The sequence below is a fragment of the Ammospiza caudacuta genome, chromosome 3 (assembly GCF_027887145.1).
Source record: "Ammospiza caudacuta isolate bAmmCau1 chromosome 3, bAmmCau1.pri, whole genome shotgun sequence".
Lineage (NCBI taxonomy): Eukaryota > Metazoa > Chordata > Aves > Passeriformes > Passerellidae > Ammospiza > Ammospiza caudacuta.
In genome coordinates, this window is record NC_080595.1 from 52984040 (window position 1) to 53005402 (window position 21363).

The 21363-nt window shown below is 38.1% G+C and overlaps 1 protein-coding gene across 1 annotated transcript in view; it reads left to right on the top strand.

Moving 5' to 3' along the window:
• Nucleotides 1–21363, top strand: part of PDE7B (phosphodiesterase 7B) — a 170427-nt gene that overhangs the window by 52784 nt on the left and 96280 nt on the right. The window contains exon 2 of the mRNA XM_058801586.1: nt 1969–2029. Within this exon, the coding sequence (XP_058657569.1) occupies nt 1969–2029 (61 nt within the window). The remainder of the gene's footprint in view (nt 1–1968; nt 2030–21363) is intronic.

Genomic DNA, 21363 nt, shown 5'->3' on the forward strand with positions numbered 1-21363 from the left:
TAATCCTAAAGATTAAATCTTGAAATCATTCCTCACTTCTTGTTCATGGAAAACATTTGCTAACAGTAAAAATGCACAAACAACCCTATTCTGTGGATGAGCAAAAGTGAGTTCCTGCTGTATTTCTGTGCCATTTTACAAATCCAGGTTTTAAACGGGTCCTTTTTGACACTCTGAGCAGTTTGGTAACAGTTTATTTTTCACTCCCCTGACATGTACCTATGAACTTTTACTAGCAACAGAAGTGAAATTGCTGCAGAAGCTCTTTCTCCTGGTATTTCCAGCTGTAAGTGGTAGCAGTGAAAAATCTCCTAGGCTGACTGTTGTAACATGATTTTCAACCACTTCTGTGGCATAAAGGGAATTCAGATAAGGCTATGAACTTGTATACAGTTATCTGAATCTTACTTGCGAAGTTTTCGAAGTTCATCCATCATTACAATGGATCCCATGTGATGTTATTTGGCTCTGGGGAACATTAGCTGTTTTCCCAATTTCATAATGCTAGGACTGGTGAGTATTGTTAGATATTTTAAGACACCATTTGCCAGCTTGAAATGTGATGTTTATATAAATATGTCTGGGATATACAGTACCTCTGAGGGACTGAATCAAAAATAACCAAAGGTTTTCACAGAGCACCATAATTCCAGGGGTGAAGTGGGCAGTGAATTTTGACGTGCTTTCTACCATCTGTGTTTGTCTAAGTATGCTTTCTTGACAAGAAGCAGCTGGGAGACTTCTGTGAAAACATGCCTATATTTTAGCATTTTTCTCAGAAGAATAAATATGAAGTTTCTGTTTCTCCTGACAGTGAGCTGGCATAAGAGCATTTGTAAAATTAACTTTGAAATGCAAGGTGTTGTTTTTCTTTTTCATTGTTTCTGTAGTATGTGCTCCCACCTAGGAAGGTGAATACAGGCATCTGTTTGCTCTTTTTAGATGTAATGATATATTAAAAGACTGTGTGGGATTTTTGTTTGTTTATTTGTGTTTATTTCAGTGTGAGGGAGGTGAAAAGTTTTTAACAATAGTGAGTTCCAAATGTGTTGTTCATTTATGAAACTGCTGCTGTGTTTCATTTTCTTTGATGTTCTGAGGTTTTTTACTTACCTGATTTGTAGGTTTTAATATTTGCTGCAATGTCATCTTTTTAATGAAAAAAGCAAAAAAAACCCCAGTTCTAACAATTTCACCATGGGTGCTGAAAAGGAGACAGTACATAAGAGAGAGAAAGAAAGTGGAGAGGAAATGGACAGCTCTCAGTTATTTTTCCAAACTTTACTCACTCTGCTTTTATTCCCATTTGGTCATGGATACCAAAACCTTAAGTATGTAGATAAGGAAGTATAAACCCCTTTTACCTAGAAAATTTGAGGCCGTCCTTAAGCCCCTCTCATGAGCTTTGAGTGTAGTGATACAAAACTGAATCTTTTATGTAGCAGCTAAAGAAACCACCACTGAAGTTAGTGGGATCTGCCCACTGATTGTCTTTAATTGAAACTGGATCAGACCCATAAGCCACACCAGTTATGTTTGTCCTGGCAGCTAAACTGACAGGTCTGTCTACATAAACTCAAAAATCATATCTTGTGTTTAAAAATGTAACAGTTCTGTATTCTGATCATAACTCCAATGATGTTCCTTGATTGGGAATATACAGGGACACAATCATCCTCAATGATAGAGGCAGACATCAGTCTTAGCTTAAGACAGATCCAAAGGCAGTAAGACATTACCTAGAGTTTTCCTCAGCAAACACCCTGGAGAACAGTGTTGACCCATACTGACACATTTGCAACAACCATTTTTTTCTCACACTTTGGCTACTTGCAAAGGCTTTCCTTTTTTATGTTTTTGCAATGAGTCTTGAACATCTTTAGTTCCAAAGCATAAAGAGAGGTATCAGAGGATGAGGACAGGGGTTTTATCACTGAGACTAATGAAATATATCTGTTTTTTCCCCAGAGGTGCGGAGAAATCTCATTTGATAGTCCTGACCAGAATGCCAAATGTGTGCGCATGCTAGGTAAGGGTAAGAATCTCTTCCTTTTTTTATTCAAGTGTATGGATATGGAAATAAGTTTAATTGGGAATTTCTTCTTAAAAGTACATGATAATGACCATGATGATCCACAATGGCATTTACACAGCGCATCCACATCTAGTCCTTATGAATATATTCTTTGCAATGAACTTTCAATTATTTAAACAAAGCACGTATATTCCAGTAGTGTCTATATGCATAGATGAAAATATAGCAGTACCAACACTGTAATTGGAAGCTCTGATGAGCTGAAGTCCAGAACTCATATTCAAAAGCTGAAAATCTGTACTTCTAAAGACAGTATTAATTCCACAAGCATGTATCAAAAGTCTCTAAAGCAGACCTTCAGCTGCATCAGTCATGGAAATTTCAGTCAATGTGATTTTACATATTTGCACTGGGGTAACTTTGTAGAAATTCATATTAGAAGTGCCTATTCTTTAGAAACAATGCAGAAATATTCTGCTATGTTTCACTAATTTCTGTGACCAATTTCATTGTGGTTGTGTGTTTCACCTACAATGCTAGTACTGAATCATTAATAGCATGGCTAGTATCACAGTGAAAGGCAGGGAGTAAGTGTCTAAAAACCTAAGAGATAATGTTTACTTGGAAAAAAAATGACTTCACAGAACACTTCCAGGATTATGCCTTAAATTCTGAAGACCTTTGACCTGCTAAGGAAGAGATAAATATATGCTGTAAATTAGAGTATTGCATCTAATAAAGTGAAGACTGAAATAGACACAATTTTTAAAACTGCAACTGGCAATGTCGAGGAACTTAATTCCCATCTGGGTGCATAGCTGTGCTCTGTAATAACAGATTATGTGGTTTGTTGTTTAGATTCATTAAATCCTATTGTCACAACAGACTATAATTGCTGCAGAGAAAATCTGTCATGCTTGTAGTGCACAGATCCCAATAGATGAACTGACACAATGGGCCATAATGATCTGTTACATCAATGATCCATGGTTAGGAGTCCTTAATGGAACAAGCTGACAAAAAAAGATACACTTGTGATCCTTTATCATGGCAATTATAATCTACAGTGTAAATACAATTGAGTTCCTAATACTCTAGTTCTAAGGAAGTTATATCCATGGAAATGTTATTATGCATTAGGGGAAGAATGGGGGATGGGAGAGAGGAGAACAAAAAAAGTCCTTCTGAATGGGTTGGTTCATCATTTCATTTGGCAGTTTTAGAACGAGTGAGTCCAAAAGTGGGAGTTTGACATACCTCTTAGTGCAAGCAGTTCTTTAGGAGAAGTGAGAAGAACAAGATCTTGTTTCCATTACATGTGCTCTTATCTATGTCTTGTAGTATATACATGTACAAGAATGAGAACATATGCTGTGCTGTGTAAGGAAACTGCTAGGAATGTAAAAATGACTCCAAGAGCACATGCCAAAGCCATAACTGATTCTCAGAGGTTACAGCTCTTGTGTTACTTTGCCTGTATATATTTCGCCTGCTATTGTTATTTTTCAATGTTGCTAACAAATTAAGGACTGTAGTGTCATATATAACATAGAATTTTCATTTCACCCCAAGGAATTCCAAATCACGTACAGAACTGAAACTATTCTAAGCGCAATTTGTATATTCCAGAACTGGGTCTGTAAGAGGTGTGGAAAGAAGAAACTAACAAGTACAAACAGAGCAGAAACTGTGGTTTCTCTGAGAGTGACTGCTGGAGACAAGCTCTATTGTCTCAATTTGTCACAAAAATCTCTGTGGTTCTGGCAGTGCTGTAAAGCCAGAGGGTGTCCACTCTGGACACCTTTCCTTTCATACTGAACTTGTAGGGAAGAGCAGAAACCAGAAACTGTGCAGCCAAGAAGACCTAAGACTTTGTGTTGGACATGCCATTCAGTGCCCAGTCTCATATTTTACAAGGAGTTGAATTTTCAAGAGAATGTAACACAGATTGCCACTGATCAATGCAAAGATGACATTATTATTGTCTGTGGGTATAACCAGTGAACAAAGCACAGCGTGCCTTCAGAGGCGTCCTTCTTTCTTGGCTGCTCTGTCTTTGAAATATGCTGAAACTGTCGTGCTGCCATGTAATGTAGCTGTGACACAGTGCTGACAGAAATCTAGAGGGCAAGTCCCAGCAACTGCAAGAGGATAATTACCCTAGCAAGAGAAGAAACACAGGAGACTGGAGTACTGACTGTATTTCTTAAGGGATCTTTGATGCAAGATCAGTCCATATTTGAAACTGCACATTATTGAGCTGTACTCTAAAATGGCAGTAGCTGGTTTTGTCAGAAAATGTCTGCATCTGCTTTATACTACTGGTTCTGGGCTAGCTTCAAATTTAGTTTTTTAGAAGTAATGCCAGGCTTGCCACTGAGTCCACCTTCCTTTAGATAACATGGATTATGTGTATGAAGTTCTTTTACTGTAATGGTTGAGGAAGAGGGGTTTGCAGTAAAAATCCTGCTTTCTGCTAGAAAATAGTAAATAATAGATTTAAAATGCCAAAATGCTTACAATGCCTAGAGTGAAGTTAGATAACTTTTCAAGGCACTGACTAGATACCACTCAGCCTGAGATTAAGAGCATAGAATAAGCTTAATGCTTCATCTTTCAGTATCAGAGTGATGGATATTTATAATTGAAGTGTAAAAAATAACAAAATTAAATGGTCACTTAGCAGTGTTTCCTGAGGATATAAAAGATAACAGCTACATGCTCTGACCAGGATATGTTCAGTGTTAGTGTAATTATCTGCACTAAAGTCATTAGAGAAAATTATGTTCTCCCTCTTATTTTTCATATTGTGCTTGTCTCTTTACACTTTTATCTGTCATGATTTAATTCCAGCTGGCAACTAAGCAACATGCAGCCACTCACTCACTTTGCCTCGCAGTGGGAGCTGAATCAGAAAAAAGTATAACTTCTGGGTTGAGACAGGAACAGTTGAATAATGGAAACAAAATACAACGATAACAATAATAATGGTGGTAATGAAAAAGAGAGAGAGGAATAAAACCCAAGAGAAACAAGTGATGCACAATACAACTGCTCACCACCTGCTGACCAAAGTGATTGGCAGCTCCCAGCCAACACCCCCCACACACACACAGAAACACAAGTTTATTTCCGGATCATCATGATGCTGTATGATATGGAATATCCTTTTGGCAAGTTCAGTACACCTGCTCACAGTCAAAGTACAGGAAAACACAAAGTACTTTACTTAGAGCAAGCTCTACTGAACAAAAACTATAGCATCAGTGTGTTATCAACAACTTTATCATAGTAAATTAAAAGCACAGCACCGTATCAGTTACAAAGAATAAAATTAACTCCATCCCAGTCAAAGCCAGGACAATGTGTTATACCAGTTAAAGCAACACAACTTTGATAACTTTGATAAGAATGTTGGTCAGTGGTCTACCTTAGCCCATTGAAGATCCAAATTGCTCAGATCCTAAATATATCACAGCTTTCTTGAGTGTGGCATTGGATAATACTTTGAACCCTGCATATCCATTGTGCTTCAAGAAATGGGAAGATAAGTGGTTCCTTACTTAGGAAAAAGAAGAATAAATTTATAAGTACAATGAGAAGCTGAAGTTCTACAGTAATATAAGTAATGAAACTATTACACTGTCAATAGAAGTGTGTTATCAGAGGTTTCCCTTGAATCTCCAAGTCTGTCGGGAGACAATGGCAGATCATCAGCAAGATCTTCCAGGGCAAGGAAGAAAATCTGAACTCTTCTCCTTAAATTGGAACTGTTATCAAGTTAGTGAGGGCACTTGGCTATGAAAAAATTCCCTGATAATGCTGAACAGGGTGTCAGAAAATGTTTGCTTTGTGCTGAATTCTGGAAGTTAGAACCCTGGGCTCCTCATTTACCTTTAATGATTTTGACTCTAAAAAATCATAGCTAGCACAAAAATTGAGATTATAAAATGTACTCACTATCAGTCAGAGATTTTGACCAATAGTGAGTACATTTACCAGTTATCAGTCTAGAGATTCATATTATGAAAGGCAGAAGGGAACTATCCCTCTCCCTAGAGCACCCACTGCTATTTTCAATGGCACAACCTGAAGTTAATTTTTCCCATATGCAGACAGACATATTCTGGGCTCAGACATGACACAGTATCATATCATGCAGAGATAATTGGTTTAGTTTGCTGTGAAAATTGCTGGTTGGATGCCTAAGCTAATTAACTCTGCTGGGAAAGATTGTATACAAGCCTGTAAGAGTCCAAAGTTAAGGCAACTTAACCAGATCTTACTTCCTTAACTAGCTCAGTTAACAAAGTTAATTCAGTAACCTCTACATGGCAGAGCACTGAGTTTTAAGAATCTGTCCTGGAAAAAATGAGTTCCCATAGCTGGCTCTAGGATTAAGAAGCAAAAAAGGTCTGCCAACTAGAAGAGAAACTTCAATTTTTTATATATATATTTATGTATATATGCAATTTTGTTTATATAAATAATTACCTGTTTATACAGAATAGATATGGTTATCCTTATATGCTGTTTAGAAAATAGGTAGTTGCACTCATCACAACACATACAAAATTAAGTTATCCCTTTGGTTTTAATCTGTTCAACATGATGGATGATACTGTAGTAAGGGGGATGGATGATAAGTGCAAATTATTTCGTTTGTTACTCCAGCAAGAAGTCTTTCACCACCAGATTTTGCCTTTACTCCTTAATGAAATGCTGGGAAGATTTGGAAGAGGTCACATCTCTTGTTGGCCAACTCTGCTGTCTGCAGAGATCCTTCCAGGGGAAATGTGAATTGCCCTCCTTAAGGAGCTGGTTAGTAAGATTAAATCACAAGCCTTCCAGATGCCCCATGGCAAAAGGCTGAGGTGCTTTCTTTTCATTACTGTAAATTCCACGCAGACAGGAATGATGTGGCTGAGTTTTGTTTCCCATTTGGTGCAGACTTAATCCTTGCAAAAGCAGACAGATGAATCTTGCTTGGAATAAAAGCAGTTTCCTCACAAATAGCTGTTTAAAATTAATCAAAAACAACAACAAAAAATCCAATTATTTTCTAAAACTTGAGGTAGTGCCACCTTTTTTTTTTATTCTCCAGACTACTAGCCCTTAACTTTGTTGCTTTGAGGCAGCAAACTTTTTCATATTCCAGCACAGAGAGGTGTCTATGTCCCTCATCTCCCCAAAAAAGTGGGTTTTATTGCATACTTCCACCATTTATTGCCTATGAAGAGTTACGGGTAAACGAATCGGCATTTAGCCATGAAATTAGTTTCGTGGATCCAGCTTCAGTCTTGGTGGCTCTTTGCCCACAGCAGGAAACCACCACACATTTGAACAGAGTTGGCAACCACAGCTTGAGAGAGAGAGACATTACTGGAATAACAACTGTGTTGAAAGCCAGGGGAGAGGGGTACTGGCAAGGCTCTGGCTGGCTGGTCCCTGCCTTATATAACCATTGAAGGCACCTTCACTCGTGGCAGGAAAAAAATCGATTGTAGCTATGCAAAACTTGACCAGGTAAATAACCAAATAACTTAATGGGTAAAAAATACTGAAGAGTAATTAAATGTGTCAACTTGCCCTGCAGCAAAGGGAGAAAAAGAAATGAGGCATGTAGTCAAATGGTTCTGCACTGACAAAGAACCTGTGAGCCATTCCTGGAGCCCTCACTGACATCATTTGAAATGTGACCCTATATCTCTTGCACATTCAAAATTTCTGCTGCAACTGATAGTCATGCATAAGCAATGGTGTTCTAAATAGCCAAATATATGGACTATTTATATCCCAGTCACTCGAAGACTTACACCTGCACTTGACCTTATGCAGACTTAGTATTCAATCTGTGCAAATGAGATACAAATAAACACATGAATTAATTTTTGTGAAATTAGGCAATGTATATATGTTGGGAAAAGGCCTACAATCTACAGTGGCTAGGAAGAAACCCATGCTTGTTGCTACGGTGCCCATCAGAATACTCAGAAATTCATAGCTGTCGGAAGGGAGAGGCTTAGGATGTCTGCTACAAAAAGATAGCCTTCTATTCCATGAGCAGCTTGCAACACAGGATGAAGAGAAGCAGGTTTTTTCCATTTATAAAGCAATGGTGTGAATGCATACAGAAAGATAAACACCATGTCTCCTTTTGATATCCTGTTCATGTAGATAAATTCAAAATTTAACATATAAGTCAATGCTTCAGGTTTTTCACTTACATTTTATATTTCCAACTGCCACTCTCTACCAACAATTTATTCTGATGAGAATATTTATTATGATGAGAACAGGATTGTGTAGACAGGACCTATGGGACTGCAGTTCTTCCACCCAATTGAGCAGTTATTTTCAAATAACTTCTAACACTTGTGCCTTTTTCCTCTAAAATAGCATTCCAAAATACTAATACAATTTAAAAACAAGACTCTACTCCTGATACTGCAACTATTTAGCTTGTAAATGAATTTTAAAAATTGGGTTCTCTGTGTCATTACCACCACTGAAACAGAGGCTTATTGCTCCTTCATGTCAACTCCTCCCGAGCTGACTGTATCTTCCTGAAATGCATTTTCTAAATCTCACCTGTTTTCTCCGAGAATTCCCGTGACTTGTTGGCCACAGTGGCACAGAGCAGACTAGACTTGGGCTGTCACCAAGTGGTGATGTGGAAGGCTGAGATGCCAGGCTGCCGCTCCAATGGGAGTGTTGCTTGGAGACAGCAAGTGGCAAACCATTGGGCATGAGGCCACAACAGCAACTCCTTTGTCAAGAGCTTTGTGGGGCACACACACCATCATTGTGCCACTTCATCACTGTGTTACAGTCTCAGGCTAAACAAGTAGGAACTCTTTGTCTTTACTATGATAAGTTTTTTGCCTAAAACCTCAAAAATGTAAATATCAAATCCAGCTTTACTTTCATGACTATTTGATTACTTTGGATAAGAATCCAGTAAAAAAAAAAAAATTCTGATGCCCTAAGAATATTTTTAAGAGCAGCTCTCTAATAATATCTTATTATTCAAGTAATTTTGATCTATTTTAGGTAATTATATAGGCTGGTAGTTGAGTGACAGTGACCACCTGTTTATCCTGTTCTGTACTGTAGATCAGGTCAGACTGAAACTACTTCTCTTGCAGCATTCTACCTTTTAGAAAGGTGCTGAAGGAGACAAAAACTGGCCTTGTCCTTTTGAGCACGTGCATAAAACACTTTGCAAAATTTAATTTAGGGTTCTTGGTTTTCTATTGCATAAACATTGACTTGAATCATATCTAGTTGTATCCTATGTCTGAACCTGTTACAGGAAAGAGATGGAAGTCAGGGCACTTGTAGAGAATGCAGTAATGAGGATTTGGCAGCATCTATATAATGTAAGCACAGCGCCATGGCTTTCTGGAGAAGAGAGTGTTACTGTGTTGCCCACACCTGCAAAAGCCATTCATTTGGACCAGGAGATCCAGCTGAGATTCAAAACCTCAAGAGATGATTAAAAAAACCCTCCAGTCTCACAACTAGAGATACCCCAAACCCCTGACTCTTCAGCTTGTCTTTCTATCAAAAAGGCTTTTTGACTTGCCTGAGAATTTAGGCAATAGCTACAGGTTTCCAAGTCCTATCCAGAAGTTGCACTCAAAGCATGTCTACAAATACCTGCAAAGTCTGTCAAGTGTCTTCCTTTTTGTCCAAAGCATGTTGCAAACAGATGGGTTCCATTCTGCTGCCCGTTTATGTAATAATCTAGTGAGAGGTTAACCTTTTAATTCTGAACTTTCATCATCCTAAGATAGTTAAACCTCACAACACTCACTTTTTTTCTTACCTATCAAAATAAAAGCAACACAGGTTGGGATTAAGTGCACTCTGTTCCCTCTATTGACCCCGCACAAGGACAAATGCTGGCTATGGCTCCAGGAGGAAGGAAATAGCCCCCCACATCTGGGGGAGCACACACATGTAAGACAAGGAGAATCCTGAATTTTGTTTCACAGACATTTCCTTTTTCTTTTTTTTTAACTAAGTACTTCTTAGAAAAGCAGAGGAACAGTGGCTTGATTGATTTACTTAAGATTATCTCATATGTTGTTTCATGGTATTTGTCACATGAGTTATTGCTGATCCCCTGTTGGAAAATAGATTTCAAGTGCCTATTCACTGTGCTTCCTCACAGTTTGATTTTTCCTCATGCCTAACCTCGTGCCCAAGCACGGACTGCATTCACGTAGTTTCCCATCTTCTTCGTCCAAAGTGCTGTGAGTGGGTTGTGTTCACCCAAAGTACTTGCTGTACAGAAAATTGCTGTGACTAACCACACTGCTATAATAATGTTCTCTCAAAAGATGGGGAGGGGGAAAAGAATCTCCAAATTGAAGAAGAAAACACTTATTCATAGTTTTACATCAGCCATCCCTTCATGATAGCATAAAATCTCCAGAGCTAAACTTTTCAAAATTAGATTTAAAATGTTCAGATTTATAATTTGTGGTTTGAGCTCATCTCCAGCAATTAATCTTTGCTTCTTTAATTATTACTTGGTGATACCTTGGAATTTCACTGTCTCTGCAATGTCCTACAGATTATTGTGTAGCTACCCTTAGTAAGAGTGATTAATATGTGAGAACGCCATGGAATTCCTGTGCTTTCAAGCACTCAGTTCCTGACTGTACATGCTCATAAATTTCCTAGATTAAGAAGGCATTTTCCTGTATTCTTCTCTGCTCTGTATTATAAGAATGTCTCATATTCTGGAGCTAAACATTTTTTTCTGTTTTGAATGTTGTTAATTTTCTCATTGTTACTGAGAATTGGCAGTGTAATATTTGTAGGAATTTTTTTCACTTCTAGTATAAAAAATAAAGCTACCAAATAAAAACCCTGATGTTCTTTTGCCTGGTTATCTGGGCAAGTAGTTTTCCTTGATGGCTTTAGCTTCCTTTTCCTTTTTAAATTTTTTTAATATTAAAATATAATTTCTAATTATAATCTGCTGTCTTCTTGTACATCTCATACTTCTTAAGGCATTAAGTTGTTTTCTTAGCTCACCTGTTGATCATCAAACTACTTAGGCATGTATTTACATACTCTCACTGCAGCCAAAAAATTAGTAGATTGAAATGAGTTTGCATGTCAGGGTCAGTCACAGTGTCTAGCACTGTGCATGCTCAAGCACTGAACTGATCCAAACACTTGAGGCTCTGGGCTTATGAAATCATGGAGTGTGACTGTGAATATTGGTAGTAAATGATGGAAATTCTATTTAGCAACAAGAAATGGAATTTCTGAATCGTAGCTGGCTATGCCAAGAAATTAATGTATTTCTTACAGAAAAGTTCAGAGAGTTCTCCTACTGGAATTCCCTCACAGGGCATTCTTCTCACTCTGCAGAGGAAGTAGTGCTGAAGACAGCTGGAATGCAATTCATCTAACAGAATGTCTATAAACATCTATTAAAAAAAAATTAAAGTCTACAGCCATCATCTGACCATCCCTTTTGTAGCAGGAAAGAACAGGAAAGAGGGGCTTTCTTCAGACTTAGATGTCTAAAACTGGTCTGAGGAATCCTACTCTCCCCACTGACTCCTCAAGAAAGTGAAGTCTGGATGAGAGCAATTGGAGGAGAATAATCTTACTCCTTGTTTTTCACCATTGAACATGGTGTTCAAAGGTCTCAGGTTTAAAATGGAGGGAATAATAGAAAAATAGGCTTATCAACCTCATCTGCAAGATTTAATTTTTTTTTTAAACATAAAATCAAGTCTCAAGTTTTCAGGATATTTGTAGAGAAGTATTTGTGGGAAATTGTTTTTATTAACTGAATTCTTTTCCTCATTGCTTTTGGGAAGTCTTAATTTCTCTCTCTCTCCCTTTGACATAGCTGCAGGACCTTTTCTGACATCTGAATAGCTCCTGAATTTGAGTTGAATAAAGTAAATTGAAAACATGACAAAGGGTTTTTCAAATGCTTCAGGGATCCAGCATGCTGTCCTATGGGAAGAAAATTTGACTGTATGGTGAAATTTTTAGACATGAAGACTAAATTCTGCCATTAATGTGTCAAATATGGTTTTGATTTTCATAATAATGTGAATATCAACTCACAGTAATTTTTTTAATGGAGAGTACTCCATAGCTTATTTTTGTAAAGAAAGTGTACACATTAGTGCTTTAGATGATCTCAGGAGTGTGTTCTTGAAATCCTCTCCCAACATGCTGCAAATTCTGCTTTGCCTGATGAAGCAGTCTGGGAATAGACAAACTGGGCAACTTTCACATGTAATAGAGCAAGGACTGTGCTCTGGAAGCACTTCTAGTGCATTCTGGCTGCTCCTAGACATCTAATCCAGGGACATAGATTAGAAGTAGTGCAAGCAAAATCCTCCAAAGCACACACAGTGCAGACCTGGGGGCCTCTGCTGTGGCTGTTTAACTCAGCCAATTTGCTCTTCTTGTGCTCCTGCTTCTCTAAACCTTGCCAGAGATCAACACCCATTGGGACTTCAACCCAGCAGTTGCTCTAACATGCAGACTTCTGTAGCCACATCCTACCTTCAGGACCATTCAGCTCAGTTAAGATTTAACTGAGGATGTTTAGGATGTATAAAATTCATAATTTATGACAAGTTGTAAGCGTGTGTTTGTCGTTTGCCTACTTCAAGTACACAAGCCATCAATTGGTGCATGCAACCTACAACTTTATCAGATATTTGTTTTATACACTCATATGAAAGGTTTATGGGGAATGGCAAAAGTGATTTAGTCCAATGAGAAATTTGTCCTTTTTGAAACATAAGGTAAAATGATTTTTAAGTCTAGGTCAAGATTTTACACTGAGCTTATAGATTATGAAGAGCAAATTTAATTTAGCACTTAATTCAAAGGAATTATTCATATTGCAAAGCTTTGTTTATTAACATACAATAATGAGATCTTCACATTTTATTCATGCATATATAGGACAAATTATAATTGAGATATCTTCTCATTTCATAAAGGAGATTGCTAATGAAAGGACTCAGAAATACTGGGATCATACGCTTTATTAGTAGAATTAGAAGAAAGCAAGGATTAGTGGACTAGAATTGATTTCTCCATCTGAAAATAGTGCAATAAACTGACAGCAGAAATGTATAACATGTTCATATCAAGAAGAATATTATCCTGCTGACAGAAGAAGGGGCAGTTACTTTCAGTGTCTTTTCATTAGATAACAATATGTAAAGATAACCCATACATATATTTATTTATATACACTATTATATCTTTTGTTAATAAATAATGTATGAACATACCCTTAAAAAGAAGCCTGTGCATTTCCACCCCATGAGCTATATTTCAGATTTCTACAAAAGTAGAAAGACAAATTTATAGTTGAGATACATGACTGTTAAGTCCTAGAATGCTCTGGAACCTTGATGGTTGAGACAGAAATTTGTCAAGAGAAGGGTCATTGTTTAAGAAAGAGAGAAATTTTACTTTTCTCAGCTCTAACTGCCCTGTGAAGATTTTCTAATGGAACTTAATTTCTTTAACTATTGGTATCTGAAGTTTTTATATTTACAGACTTGGGGCAGTATCTGCAGAAAAAAAAATCATTGTTAAACTGGTATTATTTGGCTTTGCTTTGTAAACCTCAAATAGGGTTGCCAAAACACCCAGACACTCTGTAAATATTCAATTAAAATCACCATGGAACTTCTCCTGTGGAAAGAGTTGTGATGATGTTGATGTAAGTTAAGGAGTAGCATAAATTATTCGGGTCCCCAGCTAGCAGCTGCATGGTGTAACAACAATGGCAGTCACTGACAGAGTTCTGCTGGAGAGGGAAGATGAATGGCAGATGCCTCATTGTGATTTCTTGTTATCAGCAGGGAGTGTAACAGCAGACATTAATCCACTATCACAGGTAATAATATGTCCAGGGAGCTACCACATTAAAGGCACAAGTGCAATTGCTGCCATTGTACATTTGTCCTGGAGGGCTCTTGAGGCAAGTGCATGTCATAATACTTAAGAAACCAGAAGAATGCAAATTTGCATTACTTTAATTATTAACATATTTCACTTTTCTTAAAAAAAAGGAATGGAATAAATCATGATGTCAAATCTCATTTATTTTCTGCTGTTTGAGAACAAGACTCAAGGCTTTTGAAATCTGTGTATTTGTTTCATGGGGGAAAATGACATTATAATAGCCCTAAGAACAGTTTACAGGGAAAATGCTGTTGGTTTTGGATATTTTTATTTTAATCCAAACCAGTTTCTCTGTGCCAAAGGGAATCTGTGTTTTGTTTAGGCAGAACCATCTCAGATACCACAGTTGCTTCAAATTGTGCAGCTCTTTGAGACAAAACAAAGTCTCTTGATAATTGATGACTGAATAAACAAAGAGGAAACTGGAGGCAGATGTTTGCTGGAAAATTTTCTGAAATCCTAGAATGGGATGGGGGAGAGTTTGATTTTGATTTTAATCAGAATCACCACAATTCTCTCTTCACCCTGAACATTTCCTACTTGGCATTTTTTGTTCCTAATCTTTGCTGGGGGAGGGTGGTGCTGATGCTTAATTTTAAGTGAATGTCCAGTAGTAGATCTAGAAAGGTTTTAGGCTGGCAGCTGTGCAGCCTCAAGCCCTCCCTCTGCAAAACAGCATAAATCCCTCTAACACTGTCCAGCCAGAAATCATCTTCCTTGAAATGGAAAGATCATCTGCAGGAATTACTGAGCTACTAGCACCTTCATCCATCTGGTTTTTGTATTCTTGCTGAAGCTGCCTTGAGAGGAACAAGATGTGATGCAGGATCTCACATTATGGACATATTTACCTCCCTTGGTGGGAGCTACACCAGAAGTTTAGGTTCACATAGGCAGGGCCCATCATTTAGTTCCTGTCCTTGTTTTTCCTGTCACTATGCTCACTTCTTTTCCACTAAAAAACTTGCCTGCTTTTGATAGCAAGTGTATACCTAAGTTGGCTGGAAGAAGAATTACTTCAGAAATGTTTGAAAAAAATCATATTCCTGAAATTAGATCTTACAATTACATTTCAGATGAAAACTTGTGACCCAAATCCAATAGCTTTTAGCGAAATTCTTTGGCTGGTAACAAGCTTTAGATTCAGAAAAGCTGATGTGGCATTTAAAAGGCAGGGTTGTTAAAGGTCTGTGTGCTTCAGTCTTTTGTGTGGGAGGTGCATCACTGTGTGTCTCACTGAGTTACTCCAGCATATGACTGGAGTCCCTGGTGACAGCTCACAGCAGGTTCAGCTTGCCTGAGTAACTGCAGTCACAGAAGAAAATGGGATAAAGAGACAGACATGCTAAGGTTCACCTGAGGAATTCCCATAGCATCTGTGAATCCAGCATTTACAGATGAAAACTGAAATTTCATTTGTGGAAGAAAATGAGCACTAAACCGCTCTGACAAATAGGAAAAATTCCCTGTGGAATACAGGAATTTTTTGATAAAAATAATTTGTGGCCAACATTTCAGTTTCTACCATGTTTCCTAATTAAGCTTGTTCACTTAGAGCTAACAAGTAAGATCTCTAGTGAGCCAGCTTTGTGGCAGTTAACTTATCTGACAAAAAGGAAGATGAGTTGGATTAACACAGTGACATGGGTGATGTAAGGGGAGGGATGGAGCTGCTGTAGTGCCTATGTCAGCTCTAGATTGGTGCTGTTGTGCAGTTTGTGACTGTCCTGCTCATGGAGGAGCTGTCTGCTTGAAAAGATATAAAATTCTGTTCCTAACACCCTTTGCTCACTGATCCTGTGGCATCTCTTTTGTAAGAGCAGTTGTTATGGTACTGTAAAACAAGACTTCTTCAGTTTTAAAATAAATAAGTCTTTAATTGTTGGGGCAATGTGTAGCAACACATTGCTCTAAATTGGATTTAATTTGGCAAGGGATGAGAATGAAGGGGGGTTTTAGTCATCTTCCCTCTGTTTCAAGTTGGCCAGTGCAACACCTGCTCCCACGTTCCGGGCTGTTTTCTCCCATGAGTGCTGGGGCACAAACACTTGCCAGTTACCCTTTGACTATCACAAAAACAAACAAACAAAGAAGCTGTTTTCAATCAGGTTTCTGAAGCCAGACCACCAGAATGAATGCATCTTTCTTGGTAGAACAGCTCTTTGTCTGTATTTTCCTTGTCATTGTAAAGCTACCCGAAAGTGCTGGCTGGTGTGTAATGCAAGACTTGGTGGCAAGTTATTTGTAATTTTTCCAAGGCAAAACATCACAGCAATTTGAGTCTGAGTCTGCCTCAGAAGTGCAAATGTTGATTCAAATGGGGAACTCAAATATATATCCACAAAATAAAGCAGCAACACTGGAACAGGAAAACTGCAGGCTCAGTCTTTAAAAGTTATTAAGTATTGAAATAGTCACTCGTGTCCCAGAGGGACTTTGAAAGCATCTGTATATAGCTTATCAGCCAATTAGAAAAAGAATTTGAACAAACTCATTGCAAACAGTCCCTGTTCACTTGAGGACTCTCAGTCATTTCATTTGGCTTACAAGCACCTGACCAATTTTTTAACCATAAAGAACTATTGTAAAGCTACTTTAAAATGAAAACAAATCTTAAATAAAAAAGGTTGAATTTGAAAGCCAAAAATAAATTTAATTTTAAAATTAGAGCTTAATCTGCTCCAGTTAAAATCACACACTTCTGAAGAAGCACTCCTAAACTCTGGTCTCCAGACTAGATGTACTCCATGGAAGTCATGTAATAAAATCCAAGAAGACTATGAAGTTCAAACATGACTTCCATTCTCCCTCATCCTAGGTCCATGTCAAAACCATTACACTACAAACTCATTTCACATTTGCACACACGTACACAACTAACCTTGAATTCTTTATTGCACAGACAGGCTGGTCCTGCTCAGTACACCTAACGCTGCAGGCAAGAGGTCTGCTAGGAGCTACAAGTTGTGGAAAAAGCCTTTCCCCCAGCAGAGAGTGAAATTTAACCTGCTTCCCCAATTTACGGATAACCCTTATAAATGCTAAACTGATATATAAATTCCATGCTCAGTTTTATTGTTATATAGAGAAAAGGTGTCTCTTTTCTTCTTGGTCCTATTTTGTCGTGGTCACTGCTAGAGCTTGTGACAAGCTGTACCTGGCAGGTACTGAGAACACTAACTAGAGTGAACCCAAGGGAACTACAGAAAAAGTGTTCTTTTCTGGAGGGAAAAAAAAAAATGGATGCAAATCGGATGGAACATGAAAGCAGCAGTGGCTTCTGAGCTCTGTCTCAATCTGAGGTTATTTTGAGTATGGTCTCACTCAAATGTTTCAGAAACCAACTGGGTTTTAAAGTTAGAAAGCAAGAAAGCAAAGCAAGAAATTTGCGCCAGGCAGAGTGTTGAAGCATTTTCAATGTCAAACAAAAGTGAAATGGGAGTTTTCAGGGTCTTATCCTTGGATGTAAAATCCAAGGAATCCTATTTGAAGTTCTAAAATCCCAGTTCAGGAACATTTTTTGGATCTAGTTTGTAACATCTCGATGACTATGTTTTCACAATCACTAAGAAACACAGACTGATAGATCTTATCTGTGTAGCATGATATATATATGTATACATGCCATACATGTATAGCAGCTTTAGGGTGCTTCTAATCATCAACAGTCTTTAATTATTAACAAAAGTTTTATTAGCTATGAGTCTAAAAAAAAGCTTATTTTTTTCTGGCAAAGGGCTGGGAAGATAATTTTTATTTGGGACAGTAGACAGTTTCTAAAGCATTAACCCAAAATTCAAACAAGACATATATAATAAGTGCAAATCCCAGGTTAATTAGAGAATTATATAGCTAAATTGATAAATAAATAATATATATCAAATAGCCATTGATATTAATGAATATCCCAAACAATTCTGTACTGAGGTTCATGCTTTCGTTTTCCAATTTATAGTGTCTTCTTATTTTAAAACAGTACAAGATGTTACTGTACAAACTACATCACCTTCTAATCTATTCTTAGGAAGCATTTTATTGGTAACACTCATTCTAATAATGCTTTTCGGTCTTTATTGCTGGTGGGATGGCAGGTTAGTCATGGAATGCTTCTCTCTTTGTGGAGCGATCGCAGAGTGATCCCTGTACATAAAAGCCTTTTTTTCCACAGTGTAAGATATTTCTGTCCTTGTAATTTGTAACCACTGGCCTAACAAGAACCTGGAGTAAAATAAGTGCAATGCAGAAATATGACTTGAATATTTCCAATATGCACTTGCTGCTTTGTCTCTTACAGAAGAGACTTCCCCTGGATTCCCAAGCTACCCTAACACACACTACAAAGGAGGAAGTGCAATGAATGCAGTTGGCTTATTCCCCCCAGGAGTTCCCTCTGGCAGAGTGTGTCAAAGCACTCTCAGCCATCAGTCTGTCAGGTCTGCTTGGATGTTTTGGAAGACAGCATGCTCTGAATAGGAATGTAACAATAGCAGGCTGATTTTTCAGCAGCCAGCACTGATAACTCTGATAAACAGTCTTCTTGAGGTAAGAAGTGACGCATATCAGAGGTTCCTGCCTTAGATGCCAAGGTTATTCGTCATGTAATTGGATATTGTTGGAAAAAACCATAATTAACCTAGACTTAAAGGCATAAGGCCATCTAGTTGATAACATGTGGTCAAAGATAATTGTTTGCTGCTGAACCCACTTTAATCTTTCCTTCTCATTTACTTTTAAGAGATGTGACCTAACCAGGTCTTACTTAAACAAAGCTACACTTACTGGCTTCATGATTATTGTTAAATTACAGACCTGATGCTCTTGGCATTTCATTTTATGGTGAGGTAAAAACTTAAGACTCTCCCAGTTCGAAGTCCAGGAAGTTATCAGATGACAAAAGCAAGGAACACATACATCTCCCCGCGCCTGTGGGCGTCTAGTTCTAGCTCCAGCCAGCAGAGAGCAGCTGCGGTGAATACCTTCCATCTCCATCCAGTTCTCTCTACAGGCTGGCCTATTTCATCCTACAAGGCAGCAAAAATTCCAACTGATGTACTTGTGGGGTTCATTGTTAATTGTGCCTGAATTTGCCACTTTCAACTCACCCTGGGCTGTCACGAGACCTAGGCAGTCTGCTACTTCTGTCCTCACCAAACTCTCATCCCTGCTTCTGCTCTACAGCTGCTCAACCATCCATCCCTCTCGAAAAAACATGTCAGTGCTGAGTCCCAGCAGTCCCAATGGGTCACCTAGAATTGTAGTGGAAGCTTTTTTCACACCACCCATTGACTGACAGGAGATTGTAGGAGGTGGGTGGTTTGGCCACCGCAGTGCTTTGAGGCTATTAGCCATGTGGTGGGCTATCTGCTGCTCCCAGGAAGTCAAGGACTATCGCATCATAACAAGTTTTAGCTCTTGCCCCCAGGGAAACAAACACATGGAAGCTCACAAGGTTGTAACAAACAAAGTAATTCCTCAGGCTCAGGGCAGCTGCAGCTCCCAGCAGCCTTCTCCTTCTCACCTCCCACCACCACAAAATTGATATGCCTCTTCTCCTTCAATACTTTGCTCAATTATGTGACAGGAAGTCAGACTCCCTACAGTGCTCTCTCTCTTTCCTATGCTAAAACCCACTTTTGTGTGTCTTTATAAACATCCTCAATCCATCCACATAAGTATTACAAAAGCTTCATCACGTACAAACCCTAGAAATCATATACGCTACCTTTTAAGATGGATTTCTGTTTGAACAGCCTCTCAGTTACCATTTGCTTTCTCATATTCCTTACATGGCAACCATACATTATACTTTTTTCCCTAAAGGCTGCGCAAATAAATGAGACTTTGGCTTTTCTCCAGATATTTTCCCATTGTTAACAGGAATATCTGTTTTTAGACCCTTTCCCGTTTGTCCGTAAAGGTAGTCTTATCTTCTTGATTCATCAGTAACAGTTTGTTACTGATGTGGAACTCAGGCTCTTTGAGGTAGCCTTTCCTGTAATTACTGTTTCTGTCATTAACTGTCCCCTAAAACTTGGCCTATCTAAATGGGATTTTTTTTAATTTCCTCAGGCTTCTATAGGGGAAAAAATAATTAAAATCTAATGGAGTTACTTGGAGGTATTTCATTTCATTGTCTCGTCATTATGGAATAGCTGTTAATATTTGTAACCTCTTTTTCCATCGTAGACTGAATATAGAAATAGATAACCCTGGCAGAAGTTCTAGATTGTTTTGGATGAATGAAGTGAGGTAAAGTTTGTATGAGACTGGTATTGAGCCAAAATATAAAGATTCATATATTTCCTAGGCTTGTGTAGTCATGTTTTATGCATAGATCAGACATACAAAATAAATGTACAAAAGAAATTATGGAACTTTATAACATTATAAACAAACTCCTCATTCTGAAGTCTTTAACTATATTCTCACTCTATTAAATTACTGCTCAAGGAGTTTCATCTCAGAAAAGTAAAGAAAGCAGGAGACAATAAGGCACAGAAAGGTCCTGATTGAAGAGTAAAAATGGGCAATCTGAGCTCTAAAGGAGAAACTGTTATTGCACAATACTGAGGGCAGTAAATTCTCTTTACAGAGAGCACATTGAATGGCCAGGGGAGCAGTGTGCTTTCTCCTTACCTCTTATTTTTTTTACCTTTATATGTCCACAGTAAGAATGTTTATATCTGAGGCTTCTTGTCAGTCAACAGAAAGACACAGGCATTTTGACAGCTCTTTTCATCTCTCAAAATAAAGTGGGGCAATGTAAATACCTCCTATGAATCAAATAAGTTGTTCCTGTTGGTTAACTAGAAGGGACCCAAGGATGACTTGTTCAAGAATTTCCTCCTCTGTGTGGAGGAACAGCAATGGGAGAGGCCAGTAAGACTTTGAGAGGGCTCACCTGTATGGCAAATCAGACATCCAGTTCATGTCATGTTTAAAAGCCAGTTCTGGTTATAGAATAATTCAGGAAATCCTAAAACACTCGGTTGCAACTGATGTCCAACCTTAATTTTTCAACAATGATGGTAGGTAATGCAGCTACAGGTGTAGAGAGAGAGTGTCACATTGCCTGATACTTATGTTTTGAATTCTAAATGTCCCAGAAGTGCATGTGTGGGAGTGTTAGCTTGCCTTGCTATGTCTGCATGCATGCCTAGTCCACATACATGGGCATTAGCAGGAATACACGTTTTCTAGAGAATGTACAATGCTCATTTGTGCAGTACTATGCAAATGCAATACAATGCGTATGTAAAAGGCATTTTACATGGTATAAAAGAGAAAAATCACTAAATTGGACATGCTCTGAGAATGCAGATAATATTCCATGACATGGGAGGAATTAG